General features: G+C 39.7%; 1 protein-coding gene across 4 annotated transcripts in view; it reads right to left on the bottom strand.

The window, feature by feature from the left end:
- Positions 1-2,311: 2,311 nt before the first annotated feature.
- ApepP (Aminopeptidase P) overlaps positions 2,312-18,424 on the bottom strand; it is a 33,640-nt gene continuing 17,527 nt past the window's right edge. For all 4 annotated transcript variants that reach the window (XM_028305141.1, XM_028305142.1, XM_028305143.1 and 1 more), the window contains exons 5-18: positions 17,929-18,041; positions 16,402-16,537; positions 15,869-15,964; positions 13,635-13,834; positions 12,946-13,026; positions 12,301-12,390; positions 10,500-10,630; positions 9,212-9,364; positions 8,385-8,517; positions 7,736-7,913; positions 4,632-4,723; positions 3,955-4,068; positions 3,123-3,248; positions 2,312-2,452 (exon numbers count right to left, since the gene is read on the bottom strand). In XM_028305141.1, the coding sequence (XP_028160942.1) occupies positions 3,123-3,248; positions 3,955-4,068; positions 4,632-4,723; positions 7,736-7,913; positions 8,385-8,517; positions 9,212-9,364; positions 10,500-10,630; positions 12,301-12,390; positions 12,946-13,026; positions 13,635-13,834; positions 15,869-15,964; positions 16,402-16,537; positions 17,929-18,041 (1,643 nt within the window). In that variant the 3' untranslated portion in view covers positions 2,312-2,452. The remainder of the gene's footprint in view (positions 2,453-3,122; positions 3,249-3,954; positions 4,069-4,631; positions 4,724-7,735; positions 7,914-8,384; positions 8,518-9,211; positions 9,365-10,499; positions 10,631-12,300; positions 12,391-12,945; positions 13,027-13,634; positions 13,835-15,868; positions 15,965-16,401; positions 16,538-17,928; positions 18,042-18,424) is intronic.

The following is an 18,424-nucleotide window of genomic DNA, read 5'->3' as shown; positions in this document are numbered from 1 at the left end:
GGTATTTGCGCCTTCCCTGGGGAGCGCGCCTCCTACTTTGGGAACCCCTGCATTAGAGATTAGATGTCTTCAAAGTGTAGTTACAGAGTTAACTTAGGTATATCTTGAGAGTGCAGGATACTAGGTGATACAATAAGGCAGGGAGAAAATAATCTTCAATGCGATGCAGAGTAGAGATAGCGCCATCTATTGATACCTTCAGGAACCTTATTACTTATTTAAAATGCGGATCATATTCAGCCACAGGGCGTCCATTGTAAAAAATTTGACGGCCCCAAGGATTTCCAGATTATAAATAATAAATAAATATCCTTGGACATTTTTACACTGCGCCTCTAGTCCCAAACTAAGCAAAGCTTATACTATGGGTACTAGACGACGGGATAAACATACTTAAATACTTTTTTTTTTCTATGTATAATATGTATGTACTTAACATACATATTATACATAGAAAACACCCAGACCCGTAACAGAAATTAAAATTCATCATTTCAATTTCTGCCCGGCCGGGAATCGAACCCGGGACCTCTCGGCATAGTCATAGTAGCCGACAAATTGGCCAGTTGGAAACGATTTATCCGAAATCTAAATATATTTATAACTCAAAAGTGACTGACTGACTGACATAGTGATCTATCAACGCACAGCCCAAACCACTGGACGGATCGGGCTGATATTTGGCATGCAGGTAGATGTTATGACGTAATCATCCGCTAAGAAAGGATTTTACGAAACTCCACCTCTAAGGGGGTAAAACGAAGTTGCGGGCGGCAGCTAGTTTGGAAATAAGCGACTTCGGCATTTTTTTTCTCAAATATAACTTTTTGTAACTTGTCTAAGGGGGGTAGCACCGTTGGCTGGTTGTTCTATTTGGTACATGACAGTGAAAATTTAATGGTATCATTGCGTCATAATATTGCCGTTATTAGATATCAATATAATATTAACAACTACAGGTAAAATTGGGAAGTTATCTACTCTTAGTCCGTGACTCACATAGCGGCCTACTAATGTCCGTTTTCATCATCAATACCTAATTTTAAGAGACCCCTATGGTAACACAGGCATATTATTTTCATAGGGTTAGAAAACTGGCATAAGTATGGTATCGGGACTATTCCCACCTCTCGTTCCCACCGCTGCAACTCCTGGGTAGCCAGGATCTACAGCTTGACCGCCAATAACCCAACCAGTGAAGGTCAAGTGTGTCCCGGGGAAAGAAAAAACTGTCATTGGACCCGCAACGAAATTAATCAGAAGAACATAGGAGTTCGAAGTAAAGTTTCACCTTCCCTCCATTGCAAAGCGGATGACAGGTGACAAACAAAGGTTTAGTCCTACTATGCTACAGAATACATACATTTTTGTGCATGAACATGTCTGTATTATACGTCTAGTCTGGTCCGCGAGCACGTAGAATTTTGTCCAGTGACCCCAAGCTACCCATCCTTATCGCTCGCGCATAATATACAGGGTGGAAACGATAAGTGATCTCACTCGATTATTTCTAAACCATACAAGATATCGAAAAACTGGTTCCTGATCCTGAAAGTGCTTTACGAGCTCTTTCAAACGGCACCAATAACAAGTTACAGAATAAACTGGATCTATCCGAAAATTCAATGTTTCCGGCTTCCATACTTTTGGTACAGCCTCATAATATTAAAAACTACAGAAGGTATCGTAAAACTGGTTACTGATCTTAAAAGTGCTTCACGAGCTCTATCCAACGGTATCAATATTAAGTTACAGAATAAACTGGATCTATCCAAAAATCCATTGTTTCCATCCCCCATACATTTAGTACTACCACAGTCATGACACTCATCTCTTGATACTTGATACAACACTTTATAGCAAGTAAAGCCTAAAACTAATTTTTTCCTTGAATAATTTTAAATAAAAATGCAATTTACGCGTTTTTTTTAGGTTCATTATTTAATTTTAAAAAATTACACTTAATATTGTGTGGTTGGCATACATTTAGTATGGAAGCTGGAAACATTGAATTTTCAGATACTTCCAGTTTATTCTGTAACCTGTTATTGGTACCGTTTGAAAGAGTTCGTAAAGTACTTTCAGGGTCAGTAACCAGTTTTTCGATATCTTGTATGGTTTAGAAATTATCGAGTGAGATCACTAACTTATCGTTTCCACCCTGTATTGCTGTCGCGACTGTGTGACGGGCGCCCGCAGTGAGTGTGCGAGCGCGACAGCAACATAATTACGCGCGAGCGATAAGGATGCTCATAGACCAGACTATATAAGACTATAACATTTTTCCAGAACTTATAAATAAAACAAATTATAATGAATAAGTAGTTATTATTTATTAATATTTGTTACAAAATTTACATAACTTATGTATTGTTATTCATATGCACAATTACATACATTGTTTAATAATGGGATACAATAAAAAATATTCAACTGTGCATTACCAATGTACCTGTAACAAAAATACGAATGTCATAAAGCTGGAGAGATTTTTTTGTTTGCTTGACCGCGCTAATTAATCTCAGGAACTACTGAACCTCTAGCATGAACAACTTTCATCTTCAAATCGTTTGCGTATTCGACAAAATTCGATACTCAACCTTCGAATTAAACGATAACGTGACAATTTTGATTCCCATAATAAGTTTTGTACAACCATTTCTCATACTAAGTTCACTTTACGACACGTTCACAAGGGCGCTGATGTAGTTTTCGTACTAAATCTTTTGATGGCGATTCAAATACGCAAACGATTCGAACTCGAAAAGTTTTCGTGCTAGCCGTACTGATCCGATTTGAAAAAATATTTTATATCGAATGTTTTAGGCTATTTCATTGTTTTGTACAATAATCAATCACTGAACCAGTCACCACGTTTCTGAAGCACTATTTCAAACCAAGCAATATGTAAAATCTGAAAATATCTCATAGTTCATCATCGTGCCACTGAGTGCCTCTGAACTGTCAAATAGTTGCAAAAAAAAAAACGGTTCTGTTTGACGCGACGGCGACGGCATCGCATCTTTGTTTAACACACAGTGTTGCTGCTAGTGACATCTCGCTTGCTCAGTCCTTTGTTGCTCTATTCCGCTAGGTAACTATATTAATTTTATGGGACTTACCTATTTCCTATGGATAGGCTCGCATTCCCTCTGTAGCCATTGCAGGTCTTCAGTCAACCCGCGGCTCTCAAGTATTGGACCTAGAGTATGTAATACTCTCTGGTGGTACTGGTTTATGTAGGCCAACTGAAAAAAAGACCATTGCATTAAGAAACATAGTTTTACAGCATCCTACTAATATCTTCGTTAACGCCTTCAGCCAGGCAAAAACAAGCGCCTTGGTAAAATGTTAGACGATTTTATACGATAAATGTATGGGCTTATCGTGCAAATCGATAAAATTTTATCACTGATTGTCGAGATTTTTTTTTGTATTTTTAAAAAATTGCCACCTGCGAGACAACGAATACATTTTCTTTTTTTTTCTATTTTCTAAAAATACAACTAAAAATCTGAAAATTATTAAATTTTTTCAGTTTTATTTACTACTAGCTGACCCGGCGAACTTTGTTCCGCCTTAATGGCAATAAATAAGCAGACTTTTTTTTTAATTTCGAACGGGATAAAAAGTATCCTATGTCCTTCTCCTGGCTCTAAACTACCTCCCTGACAATTTTCAGCTAAATCCGTTCAGCCGTTCTTGAGTTATAAGTGGTGTAACTAACACGACTTTCTTTTATATATATAGAAGAAGAAGGTGAAAATTTGATATTGGAGAGATCATGAAGAGGCTTATTGATAGCTGCAGGGTTATCCATTGTTTTCGGGACAGTCTGTATTTTGCTTATTGCGTTTAGTTTAGCTGGAGACACAAGAGTTAACGGGATATTTAGTAACATGCAACACATCCTTATAAAAATAAAAAAAATGTCCAAGGATATTTAATGATCACCTCAAAGTCATCCAGTAGAGACACGTCGATGCTTTCTCTTTGGTTGGGGACCATCGTCAGCGTATTGAATCCAAGCACGCCTCGGCCATCGTAATCGCCTACTAGGTACTTCGCCTGTTGAAAGAAAGAAAGAAAAAATTAAATACACAGTCTTCATCATCATCATTCAGTTTAGATAGCCTGTTCGTCGTTTCAGCCAAATGACGTCCACGGCTGGACAAAGGCCTCCCCCAAAGTTTTCCATAATGAACGGTCCTGCGCTGCCCGCATCAAGGCTCAAGGTCACCCAAAGGGCGATGGAGCGGGCTATGCTCGGAGTTTCCCTGCGTGATCGAATCAGAAATGAGGAGATCCGCAGGAGAACCAAAGTGACCGACATAGCACGCAGAATTGCTATTGCCTGTTCATATAAAGTGTATTAATTACCTTATTTAAAGCACATTATGTTATTTATTGACATATTTTTTGAAAAAAAAAATAAGGCAAATTAGTTCGACATAAAGAATTTGAATAATCATGAGAATTTTGTTTTGTTCAAGAGTGCCAAAAATCACGTTTTCTAATTTTTTTTAAACTTCTTTTAATTTTTTTCTTCTTTTCATTAACTTTTTTACATTTGTATTTTTATGTTTGTTTTAGATTAATATCTCAGAAATAAAGACTGATAAAAATCTCACCCTAGGATGGTCAGAGTCCTTTGTGATCTTCACGATCTCAACCAAGTCCTCATGGCGAATGCCGAACTCGCCCACTTTGTAGTATCCAGGTTCTGAAAGAAAACCTCGAGCTGTATGTCATAGGACTTATGGTTCAACTTCATTTAGCGTTTGCTGAGAATTCTTTCCAGGTTAAAACTATATTTCATGGAGCATAGAGTTCAATTTTGCCTATCGTAGCCTTGGCACTAAGTGGTATTGCACAAATAAGATTTAATATCGCCCGTCGATATGTCAGAAGGCATTATTACACAAAAAGCACGATGGTAGCGCTCCATAATGACTAAAAAATTCATAAAATTGTGCACAGCTTCCCATCACGATGCGAGAAATCAAGCATTGCTATTTGCAAACATTTTTGGCCCATCCTGTACATACCATAAAGTTAATAATACTAGACTAGAGCAACAAAGAACTGAGCGAGCGAGATGTCACTAGCAGCAACACTGTGATAGAAAGAGATGCAAGATGCGACGTAACAGAACCGTTTTTGCAACTATTTGACACTGAGATTTTTCAGGTTTTACGTGAGTGAAATCGTGGACGTTTATGATAACTAGTGCTTTAGAAACGTGGTGACTGGTTCAGTGATTGTTTGTACAAACCAGTGAAATAATCCAACACACAAATGACATCCAGTGACATCTCAAAATCGGTTTCGTTTGACAGCTCGCGGTTGTTGCTCTATTCCGAAGGAATATTCAATTTTGCTCCAAGCACTTTTCAGATCATGTTTCGCTAACTCACTATCCCAGCCACATGTGAATAAGGTCTAATTCCGCTTACCATTGCTAAGCACCTGTCCCGGCTTGAGTCCCGGGTCGCGTGGGTAGGGCCACCAAGACACGCCGGATGGCCCCTCGAGTCAAATGTCCTAGCCTTGACCTCTATGTTACACATCATAAGGTTCAAATTATCTTACCATTGCTAAGCACAATATTTTTCTATTCTTTCTGGGGTTCTGCACTGCTCTATGTCATAGAGCATAATGTCTAAATTCCCTTACCATTGCTAAGCACCTGTCCCGGCTTGAGTCCCGGGTCGCGTGGGTAGGGCCGCCAAGACACGCCGGATGGCCCCTCGAGTCAAATGTCCTAGCCTTGACCTCTATGTTACATATCATACGATTCGAATTAACCGAATTTAAGATCATTGACTGCCAGGACATTTCGGATCGGCTTGACCCCTTGGCGCTGCGTAGAGATGTATCCTCACTGTGCATCTTCTATCGCATGTATATTATTTTATTTTATTTATTTGGTTCACCAACAGTTAATTACACCAATACAATTGTATAAATCTTAAGAAGAATAGGTACATGTTCAATGTATTAACTTACTAGCGGCCGCCCGCGATATCAGTACGCGTGAATCCCGTTTTTCCCGCTAATTCCCGTTCCCGTGGGAATTTCGGGAATTCCTTTCTTAGTGCACCTCTACGGTACCTAAGCTACGTCCCTTCCAAATTTCAAGTGCCTACGTTTAGCCGTTTAGGCTGTGCGTTGATCTGTCAGTCAGTCAGTCAGTTTCGCCTTTTATACAGTGTGAGTCACGTTAAAGTGTACATATGAAAATAGATGAAACTAGACCTATTTTTATCGACAAAAAAGAGGTCAAAAAATTTTTGAGATTTTTTTTTAATTTTTTATAGAATTTTTTTTCTTCCAATTACTTATTGTAAAGAAAACGTAATAACTTTTAAACTAAGCGGTATATCCTGATAAAATAAAAACAGTAATAATGCTAAATAACAGGCGATACTAAAAAAATACATAAAATACACAAAAAATGCCAACAAATAATAAAAAATGATACTTTTTGAAAAAAATCTGCTTAAAAATTCGTGTTTTTTTGGTTATTTGATAAATTTCTCCAAAAAATGCCCCTATAACCGGTAGTTTTTATTACTTTGTATTATTCTCTATCGTATTACCTTCGTAAAACCAAAAATCGCATGTCTCTATCCCTATCACAACGTTTGCAATGATCGTTTGAACTAAGCCTCTCCGGGCGCGCCATTCAACGCTTCGTTAACAACAAAACTGAAAATGGCTCTAGATTTGTAATTTTGATAAAGACAAGTTAGATTTCAAATAAAAACAAAAGATTTCGAAGTAAAATAAGCATTTGAGTTAAAATTAAAATTGTCTCTACCTGTAGCGGAGAATAATGTTGTGGCGGGCCTTTGTTCAAACGATCATAGCAAATGTTGTGATAGGGATAGAGACATGCGATTTTTGGTTTTACAAAGATAATACGATAGAGAACAATAAAAAGTAATAAAAACTACCGGTTATAGGGGCATTTTTTGGAGAAATTTATCAAATAACCAAAAAAACACGAATTTTTAAGCAGATTTTTTTCAAAAAGTATCATTTTTTATTATTTGTTGGCCTTTTTTGTGTATTTTATGTATTTTTTTAGTATCGCCTATTATTTAGCATTATTACTGTTTTTATTTTATCAGGATATACCGCTTAGTTTAAAAGTTATTACGTTTTCTTTACAATAAGTAATTGGAAGAAAAAAAATTCTATAAAAAATTAAAAAAAAATCTCAAAAAATTTTTGACCTCTTTTTTGTCGATAAAAACAGGTCTAGTTTCATCTATTTTCATATGTACACTTTAACGTGACTCACACTGTATATTTAGATTACAGGCAAACACAGCATTAACTTATTACAGGCAAACACAGCATGCATGCATGTATCACGGGGAATGCTCCGAAGAATTGATCGGACTTATTCCTGCCGCCATTTTTCGCCACCGATCTACCTGACAGCACTTCCACCCCCATCACTTAGATGGTTGGCAGTCCACAACAGTACGTTTCTCTAGAAACTTCCTGCCCAGTACAACCAAACTGTGGAATGGACTGTCGTCTGCGGTGTTTCCGAACGGATGCGACCTGCAAGCTTTCAAGAGGAGAGCGTATCTTCACCTTAAAGGCCGGCAACGCACTTGTATCGCCCCTGGGTCTGCGGGTGTCTATGGGAGACGGTAATCACTTACCATCAGGTGATCCGTCTGCTTGTTTGCCTCCTGTCACATAAAAAAAAACTTACCATTGCTAAGCACCTGTCCCGGCTTAAGTCCCGGATCGCGTGGGTAGGGCCGCCAGGACACGCCAGATGGCCCTTCGTGCACGTTTAAAAAGTGTCCCACGCCGTGGCCCGTCCCGTGCGCGTAGTCCAAACCTACGTCCCAGAGGGCTTTGCGCGCGAAACTGTCTAGTACGTTGCCCTGGGGAAGTCAAAGTCAAAGTCAAAATTCCTTTATTTCCATGGACTATAAAAATAGTGCTTACAAATCGTTAAAAACATTTATTTTTTCAAATTTATTTATTTACTTCACAATGTCACAGAAGCTTTACGGGCGTTTTCAAGGCGAGAATAGGCACTTAAAGGGCACATATGTACCATCCTAGACTGCATCTCACTTAACACCAGGTGCGATTGCGGTCAAATACATGCGTTGTCTTGAATAAAAAATTAAAAAAAAAGTTCATTTTATCTATGATCGCGTAGATAGGTCTACATTTCGCGCGACCCTTGGTAGTTTTTTGCAACCGGTTGAAAAATTAATACTCTAAAAATTAAGGGGGGATTACTGTTCTTGTTTCCTAGTTTGTTTTTGGGCCATCTTTGACCATCGGTTATATCTGCCATATTTTATACGTTTTCAAGTCTTGCTCATAACCTTTTTTTGACTCACCTTGACTCCCATAGGGAACAGCGCGTTCCCAACCATCATCTGTCCCTTCAGTACTCGCGTGAAGGCACTCTTCTGTTCGTCCGTAGGCGAGTAGCTCATGTGCCGTGTGCGAGTAATATCTGTAGTCCCGTCCCTGTAGAAATTAAGCAAAAAATAGGATAGTTTGTCCCAGTTTTTGATACGAAAACACTAAATACTCAATACTCAATCGTTTATTGCATAACCACATTAGCATTCACATTACATAGGTCTTACAATTTAGGCAGTTATACAATGTGGACCCAGTTAGGGCACAGCAACTTGAGGAAGGAGACAGAACGACGATCTTAATAGTTTCAAAAGAAATTAATGACACGCGCGAGATACTAATGCCCGTTTTCACCATCAATCTCTAATTTTTAAGTGACCCCTATGAAAACAAAATTAGGGATTGCCAAATTTTTTAGTGACCATCCTTATTTATTTTATTATAATTTCGTGACGTCACATTTCAGAATCTAAAGTTTTCATATTAGGTTTTTGTAGAGTTAAGTTTTCTTAGAGTTAGGTTTTCATGAAGTTAGGTTACGTAGAGTTAGGTTTTCGTGAGGTTTCCGCAAAGTTATTTTTTCGTTAATAAAATTAAGATTTCGTGAAGTTAGGTTACGTGGAGTTAAGTTTTCGTAAAGTTAGATTACTTGAAGTTAGGTTAAAGTTAAGAAGTAAAGTTAGGGTTTTCAGAAACCAACGCAAGCTAGGTAAAAAAATGAAAAATTCACATAACGTAATTTTTGAATAGTTCTTTCTGCAACATAACCGAAACCAAATGCAAAACCTAGTGTACTTACTTGTACTGTCCTCCAGAGTCCAGTAGAAACATGTTCCCTCTCTGTATGACCGTTTGGGCCCCCTCTCTGGACGGGTTGTAATGTATAATGGCCCCATTGGGTCCCGCGCCCGGGATGGTGGCAAACGATGGACCCATGAAGTCCTTTTCATCCCTGGAAAGGCCAAAAGTGTGTCAATGATAACTAATTTTTCTGCATAACCCAAAGGTAAACTGGATGAGAATGCCTTATGGCATTAAGTACACACACACACACACACACACACACACACACACACACACAAACACACACAAGCACACACACACACACACCAAACGCAACCTAAATATGTGGTGATTTTGTTACTTTTTGGTTATGATAAAAAAAAAATGTTACTGTTAATTTGTTAAGGGAGAGCGACTCCTTCTGGCACAGGTGCCATTGCACTTACAAGAAAGAGTCCACCTCAAATTCCATTAATTGTTGTTGTTAACGAAATAAACATTTTTCATTTTCATTTTCATTAAGTTCGCCTAATGTTAATATTTTGGGCATTGAAGTATAAATAAATAAATGATGATGATAAAGTATGCTGATGGTGACCATGTTATTTTGTAACGCGACGGTGTAGTTTTGGGATGAAAGGATGGTGTGGTCATCATTCATCAATGAGGGTGATGATTGACATATGATGATGATGAGTTATAATGCCGTTAATAAATGGTGTCGATGAACAATGGTATTGATGATGATGAATGATGATTGTTAATGACTTACTTCTAAAACTAAAAATTCAATAAACGGTTCTCTCTCGGTGTATGATGATGATGATGATGACGTACAATGATGATGAAGTGCTGTGATGATTGAGGAATCGTGATGGATAAGTCTGGATAACGTATGATCATGATGATTACGTATGGTAATGATGAATGGTGATAAAGATGAAGTAAAGTTATGATGATGACATATGGTGATGAAGCTAAATGGTGAAGATAGTGAAGTATGGTGCTGATATTGAATGGTCATCATAATCTTAATTTGTTACTACTAAAGCTCGGTGTGTGAGCACGTAGAATTTTGTCCAAAGACCCCAAGCTACCCATCCTTATCGTTCGCGCGTAATTATATTGCTGTCGCGACTGTGCGACGGACGCCCGCAGTGAGTGTGCGAGCGCGACAGCAACATAATTACGCGCGAGCGATAAGGATGGGTAGATTGGGGTCATTGGACAAAATTCTACGTGCTCGCAGACCAGACTATAGTGATGATGGATGAAGCATGATGATGATGATGATGATGACTTACTTGCGGAACTCCAGCAGTTTATCAGATGCCTGTATTTCAGTCACCTCTGCACCGGAGTCGATCCGGTCGTGCAACCACTTGAAGAAGCGGACAACCGCTATGCCATCGCGAATGTGGCATTGGCGGAAACCCTAGAAAACACATTTTATAGGTATAGATAGATCGCTTCATCCAGCGGTTCCCAAACTTATTTAGTCTACTGCCCACTTTGAGAATAAATTATTTTTTAGCGCCCCCCATTTTTGTAGTCAAGAGTCGAGCTCAGTCGGTGTCTAAGAGTCCTCCTAGTAGATGACGCCTCCCAAGCCTTTACACAACGTCCCGGTTTTTTTTCTGGGTCTCTTACAGCCCCCCTTTAAGCCTGCAGCGCCCACAAGGGGGCGTTATCACCCACTTTGGGAAAGACTGGCTTCATCCACGAAGACGCGCCCCATCAATGTTTGGTATCGGTCGCGCGGGGTGCGGGGAGTTTGATCCGAGCAATCCGTAAGGCATTATTGTAGTGTGCGTGTGCACTCATGGATGTTTTTTTTTATCCACAACGAGGAAGCTCTAGGCCTGTATCTCACCTGATGGTAAGTGATGATCAGGCCGAAGGTGGAAGCGAGCTTAACCCGGAATCCTCAATCACGGAGGAACTGGCTATCTTACCTCTAACTGCCGGAACACAACAATGCTGTTAACATTGTTGTTATGGCGACAGACTTAGGTAAGATGGTGGTAGCTAGCCAGGCGGACTTAGGACAAGCCCTACCACCAACCAAACCGAACAGAAAAATCTGCCCCCATTGGGAATCGAACTCCCGGGTTCGATTCCCAATGGGGGCATCCTCTGTGTCTGAAGCAGGTGATCTTACCACTAGGCCACAGAGGCGGATTTAGCGTGTACCGATAACATTGAGTGTCAAACATTAGCGGAAGAATGGTGCCGCTTCCAGGCCTCCAGGCTGAGATCCAGAGGTTCGATTCCCAAAGGAGGCAAAATTTTGTGCTACCTGTTTCTCGTGTGGTTCCGGCAGAGTACGAGAAGAACAAATAAATTAAAAAAGTTTATTCTGTACCTTCATAGGCGGGCCTTTCCTGAGCACTTTAAATACACGTCCCAAATATAGCTAGCCCTACCACCACTTCGGGACAACTTAAGGGCTGGTGCTGAGAAGAAGTGGCGGAAGAAACTTATGCCCGTTTTCACCATTAATCCTTAATTTTTAAATGACCCCTATGGTAACACTTATCAAGAATTTTGTTTTCAAAGGGTCACTTAAAAATTAGAGATTGATGATGAAAACAGGCATCAGTCACCTTGGTCAGCCCCTTTTTAATCAAATACAGTAATTTTGTAAAAAAATCCACGCACTCTTGTCAATACTAATCCCCATTCCTTCCTTGGATGTCGTAAGAGGCGACTAAGAGACAAATATACGAACATCAGGCCTCCCCAACCCGTCTGGCCAGCGTGGGGAGTGTAGGACAAATCCTCCATTTGCCTCTGGTACATTAGAGGGCCGTGCTCCTGAAGTGGAGACTAAATATAATGATCTGATGATGATGACAATCTAGTATCATCATCATCATTTCAGCCATAGAACGTCCACTGCTGAACATAGGCCTCCCCCAAAGATCTCCACAATGGCCGGTGGTGGCGGCCTGTATCCAGCGCCTTCCCGCTTTGTGAAGTCGTCGGTCCACCTAGTGGGTGAACGTCGCACGCTGCGCTTTTCGGTACGTGGTCTCCACTCCAGAACCTTGCTACTTCAGCTTGCTAATCCGTTGGGCTATGTATACAACTTAGTATACATACCTCCAATTCCACTTCGTTTTTGATCAGCTTCATGAGAGCTATCGGCGACACTTCGGAAGTCAAGTTTAATGGCTTCTCCAATACGTCACGCTGTAATAAATAAAAATTAAAACAATGAAATAAGGGATTTTAAATACTTTTATCTTTCTTTATTAATAATCAAAAGATTTATTAAATGAAAAAATAATTCAAAATTGTATAATAAGACGTAGGCATCTACTAAGAAAGGGTTTTCCAAAATTGAATCCCCTAAGGGATGAAACGGGGGTTCAAATATAAATTAGAGTTTTCACTGTGTTACCTACTATCTCTTAGTTCTTATATTTGCAACTGTCCACATTGCATGCCGTGGCAGCCTTTAATTAAGACAGCACTTAGTTTTAAGCACTTTTAGTTATAGTAATTTCATGTATGCGTGTTTGTCTTGTTGGTTGTCCTAATAAATAAAATAAAATAAATAAATAAATAAATAGAGCGAAGCTCGGGTATCAAGGAAAATCTAGCTTCAAACCTCCTCCAGTTACTTAAGACTGTGCCCTAATTCAGCCCCTAAGGGGATGAAACGTGAGTATAAAGTGAAGACTTGGCTAAAAACTAGTAATATTATATTTTTTTTCCCTATTACTAGTAGTTTAAAGTACTTACCCCAGCGGCCGCCCTGTGTATAGCTTCACTTGCATCACTGGAGAGCCAGATACAGCTGTGGCCATCACCAACTTCTGACAACTGAAAGGGGTCAAATAAACCACCGTTAGACAACAGTACATCAAGTTTAATATTGTGGCATCTATGTAGTTGAAATAGGTATAGTCTGGTCTCCGAGCACGTAGAATTTTGTCCAATGACCCCAAGCTACCCATCCTTATCGCTCGCGCGTAATGATATTGCTGTCGCGACTGTGCGACGGGCGCCCGCAGTGAGTGTGCGAGCGCGACAGCAACATAATTACGCGCGAGCGATAAGGATGGGTAGCTAGGGGTCATTGGACAAAATTCTACGTGCTCGGAGACCAGGCTTTACCAATTTTCAACAAAAATGTATAGTTTGATGTGCTCTTGACTGGCAAAGGAGGTAAGTTTTTGAAGTCAAAATAGCACTAAGAGAAAACACATTAGATAATTGCAATAGAGGTAAATAAATCCTACTAAAGTCCGGTCAAGTCAGAAGTTCTTTTCCACGCATTTCCTACATCGTCCATAAAGCATTCATAGACTGGACTACATGTATAAATGTTAAAAAAAAGGTATTACATATTTCTTTCCTTTTAGGTATATGTATTAAAAAAATATTTTTCATCTATCGGTTTAGCTAACTACAAGATGGCAGATACTTACCGCAAACTGTTGCAAGAAAGCCACAATATCCCCATACGGGCGGCCTTCAACTACCGCCCCCTCTGCCTTCAACTGATCCTGGGCCGCCTGGGGGATTCCCCCGTCCCCCCAGAATAGGTAGACAGAAGAGGGGGTGATGACCAGGTAAGAGAAAAACACAGGGTTGTACTCTATGTCACTACCGCGGAGGTTTAACGCGTCTGTGGGAAAAAAGTTTAAATAACAGTCAAATATGGCTGACATTAGATATAGTCAAACGATTCTGAAACGTCAAGTTTATTTATCAGACACTCATTCTAGTACATTAAAAAACAAATTTAGAAGATAGAAGTAGCAAAAATTAGAACTAATTAACCTCCTCACATCACCCCTACCCCTTGCCTAAGCCTCCTCACACCCCCTCTACCCCTAAGCTTCCTCACACCCCCTTAACTTCCTCAGACCCCCTTTAATCCTTATACCTCCTGACCCTACAATTTAACCTCCTCACACCCCCTTAACTTCCTAGACCCCCTTTACTCCTTAAGCCTCCTCCCCCCTACCCTTTGACCTCCTCCCACCCCTTCTACCCCCTAAGCCTCCTCACACCCCCTTAACTTCCTAGACACCCTCTACTCCTTAAACCTCCTCCCCCTACCCTTTAACCTCCTCCCACCCCTTCTACCTTCTAAGACTCCTCACACCCCCTTAACTACCTAGACCCCCTTCACTCCTTAAACCTCCTCCCCCCTCTACCCCTAAGCCTCCTCACACCCCCTTAACTTCCTAGACCCCCTTCACTCCTTAAACCTCCTCCCCCCTCCTTAAATTTCTCAACCCCCTACCCGTTAACCTCCTCCCACCTCCTCTACCCCTAAGCCTCCTCACACCCCTTCTACCCGCTAATCTTCCCCACACCCCCTCTAACACAGGAACCTACTCAAATAAGCGCTATACCTGTATTCCGAAAACCAATGAAGGTACTAATTTTAATTTCAAAGCAGGTAAAAATCTATTTTATTATTTTATTATTTTTGTTTACGCAGACACTGTATGTTGGATGTTTTTAATAAATTATGTAGAACAAGCAATATTATGTAGCACATTGTATTGATTTTAAATCTTAAATGTAACTTGTGTAGATTTTAATTCTCAATATAAATATTAGATTATATATTTTGCTAGAAATAGTTCTATTAATAAAGTAATGTAAGCCTCTTTTTTGCCTGAGATACAGGAATTATAATTCTTAGTTCAGGCACGTATGTACTTTTACCTATTATAGTTTAATATTAGCCTATTGTTAAAAACTATCAATAAGTTATTCAATAAAGAATTTATTTATTTATTATTTATTTATTTATTTATTTATTGCTAAAAATATTGTTTTGTGTTCCGGCAGCTGGAGGTAAGATAGCCAGTTTCTCTGTGGTTGAGGATTCCGAGTGAAGCTCGCTTCCACCTTCAGCCTGATCATCACTTACCATCAGGTAAGAAGCAGGCCAAGACCTTCCCCTTTGTGATAAACAAAGTAAAGCTGTGTTGGTAAGCATATTTGAAACTAGCTTTCCGCCCGCGACTTCGCGCGCGTGGACTACATTATCTACATATTTTACGGAACCCGTACCGTGGATAATGTAGCTTTCGAATTGGGAAAGAATTTTTAAAAACGGTCCAGGTGTTTTTGAGCCTATTCATTACAACCAAACAAACAAACAAAGTTTTCCTCTTTATATTATTATATATAATATACAGGGTGTTAGGTAAATGGGTATATGAGCCGACATTAGCCCATGTTAACATGGGCATATAAATGGTATGGTGAAGTCAGAAAATTGATAACATAATTTTATTTTTTTAAATTTTCATACAAAATAAATTTTATAAAATCCGATTTGTATGAAAATTAAAATAATTAAAATGAATATATCAATTTTCTGACTTNGAAAATTGATAACATAATTTTATTTTTTTAAATTTTCATACAAAATAAATTTTATAAAATCCGATTTGTATGAAAATTAAAATAATTAAAATGAATATATCAATTTTCTGACTTCACCATACCATTTATATGCCCATGTTAACATGGGCTAGTGTCGGCTCATATACCCATTTACCTAACACCCTGTATAGTGTAGATAGTGTAGATAAGTTTTAAAAAGAGGGAGATCGTGCTCTATGGCGTTCTTTGTCTAGAAATGGACTTTAAATGACTGGCATGATAATGATGATGTAACAAGGCTTATACTCACAAGCGATTTCATCCAGCGCAGTGACAACCAAAGCGGCTGCTTTCTTCTCTGCCATCTTCTCTCTTAGCTCTTGTATCTTCTCTCCTGCAGGTTTACCTGTAAAATAATTACAGAATATTAAAAAGACGTGACCTTCTTTTCAACTATACTTCTTGCAACTCATGAAGGCAAGTGAGCTTTACATGCACATAACGATAGTGTAATGTCTGAAGTACGGTCGCCGAGCACGTAGAATTTCGTCCAATGACCCCGAGCTACCCATCCTTATCGTTCGCGCGTTATTATATTGCTGTCGCGCTCGCACACTCCCTGCAGCCGCCCTTCGGACAGTCGCGACAGCAACATAATTACGCGCGAGCGATAAGGATGGGTAGCTTGGGGTCATTGGACAAAATTCTACGTGTCGTAGACCAGACTATAGACATTGTATACAGCCTGTTTAGCGACTCGTGGTTCAAACAAACTACAAGGGTAGCTTGGGGTCATTGGACAAAATAAATAACTTTATGGATTCAGGTATTATGGTTTCTTACCAGTATAGTTGACAGGCAGGGGTATGATGGCGTTATGGGGCCTAGGTGGGGGCGGGTCAGCTAGTTGGACCCTGGCTTCGTCCACTAGGTTTGTTGACACTGCCACCAGGTTCATATTGGCTTTTGTTAGCGCCGTCTGTGGATGAAAGGGAGTTTAAACGGATAGGTTAGTTTAGGTTAGAATTTTTGCATTTTTATCAACCCGGAAAGGGATCGTAACCGTATCAACTCGAGATGGTCAGTATTCTTTGTATGAAACACCATACTGCAACGCACACTTATCCGCACCGTAACGTAAACGCCTCGCCTCGCGGTTGACAGTGCGGCGATACGGCGTTGATCCCTTTCGGGTTGATAAGTGTGCTTATGACCGTAAAGCGGAATAATTACATCAATATTAATGTCATTCGAAATCAAGGCAAGGATAAAGCTTAAATGTTACTTTGTCAAGGGGGGCAAGACGGGAATGTTACTCTGTCGAGAGGGGCAAAACAAGAATGTTACTTTGTTGAGGGTGGCAAGGCAGAAGTCTTGCTCTGTTGAGGGGGGCAATAAATAAATGTTGCTTGTCGAGGGGGGCAATACTGGAACGCTACTTTATCCAGGGGGGGCAAGACGGAAATGTGACTCTATTCGAGCGAGAGAGGCAAGAAAGGAATTTTGATCTAATGAGGGGTGGCAAGGTACGAATGTTATCTGTCGAGGGGGCAAGGCAATAATCTTGCTTTATTGAGGGAGGCAAGACAAGAATGCTACTTTATCGAGGGGGGGTTTTTATTGGCGGTCAAGCTGTAGATCCTGGCTACACAGGAGTTGCAGCGGTGGGAACTAAAGGTGGGAATAGTACCGTACCGGTCGGCCGTAGTAAGGACAATCTGTTCAGGTGGGGATTCTTGGATGGCTCAAACTTGGAGTGCAAGTGTGGTTTTGTTCCCCAGTCGACGAAGCACATGATGCCGTGCCCTGCTTGCCCAAACAACTGCACGCAGGAAGATTAAATGAAGGCTACTGACAACGCCACTCTTGTGGCGGAGTTTTGGGCTGACGTTGTGTAGGTTTGTTGTCGACACGACAAGAAGCACCGTACATACGCAAAGTGAAACATTTTGTATATTCTCCTCAGGGTTCGAAAATATCCGATATTTATTATAAATATCAAAATATCGGATATTTATGATATATATCGGATATATATCAACTTTGATATATATCAATTTTGTATGAAAGCCATACTATTATTTTGTTGTATTATTCATGAATACTATTGCATAAGTGTTACATAAACATGTTTTTAATGTTTTTAAAACTTAAAATCAGAGAAATAAAGCAAAAACATAAAATTTCTTTGAAATACGGCAAATTGAACTAAAAAAATAAAAATCTTATGTCAAAAAGTACAAATACAGTAACAAATTTTAAAAGTTGATATATATCATTAAAACCGGCTTGATATATATCGGATATATATCCGATATATATCAAGATATATATCCCTTGATATATATCCTCGAACCCTGATTCTCCTACCTGCAAAGGAGTCCACTCGTCCCTGGTCATGGTGTGAGGATCGGCTCCGACGGTGGCGCCCTCTGGAAGGTTGCAAGCCAACCACTTTTCCATGGTCGGCGTGTCTGGGAGCGCTGCAAGTATAATAGTCATAGTCATTGTTAACATTCTTTATTGCATGTTGGCATATTACCTACAGTACGTACAAAAATGCTCTTCGATTCGAAAAGAGATGATTTTGCTAAGTATTTTTACACTTTTGGGATTGGGCACACGTCGAAGACTAAAAAAAATACTTTCCATAGCAAATTGTGCAATTAGTGGAATGCAAGTTGTAGAGAAAGTGTTTTATTTTGAAACCAGGTAGTCTGCCAACAGCGGGAGATGGCGGGAGATCATATGAAGAGCTTTATTCGCCTCTACAACCGACATGAACATCTCAACGTGACCACGACCGCTCTGCCAAAAGCGAAACGACTATAGTCTGGTCTGCGAGCACGTAGAATTTTGTCCAATG

This window comes from Ostrinia furnacalis, unplaced genomic scaffold, assembly GCF_004193835.3.
Source record: "Ostrinia furnacalis isolate ACB-3 unplaced genomic scaffold, ASM419383v2 OfSCF1638, whole genome shotgun sequence".
NCBI lineage: Eukaryota > Metazoa > Arthropoda > Insecta > Lepidoptera > Crambidae > Ostrinia > Ostrinia furnacalis.
Note: the sequence above shows the minus strand (reverse complement) of the source record. Positions and strands in the feature narration are given on the sequence as shown.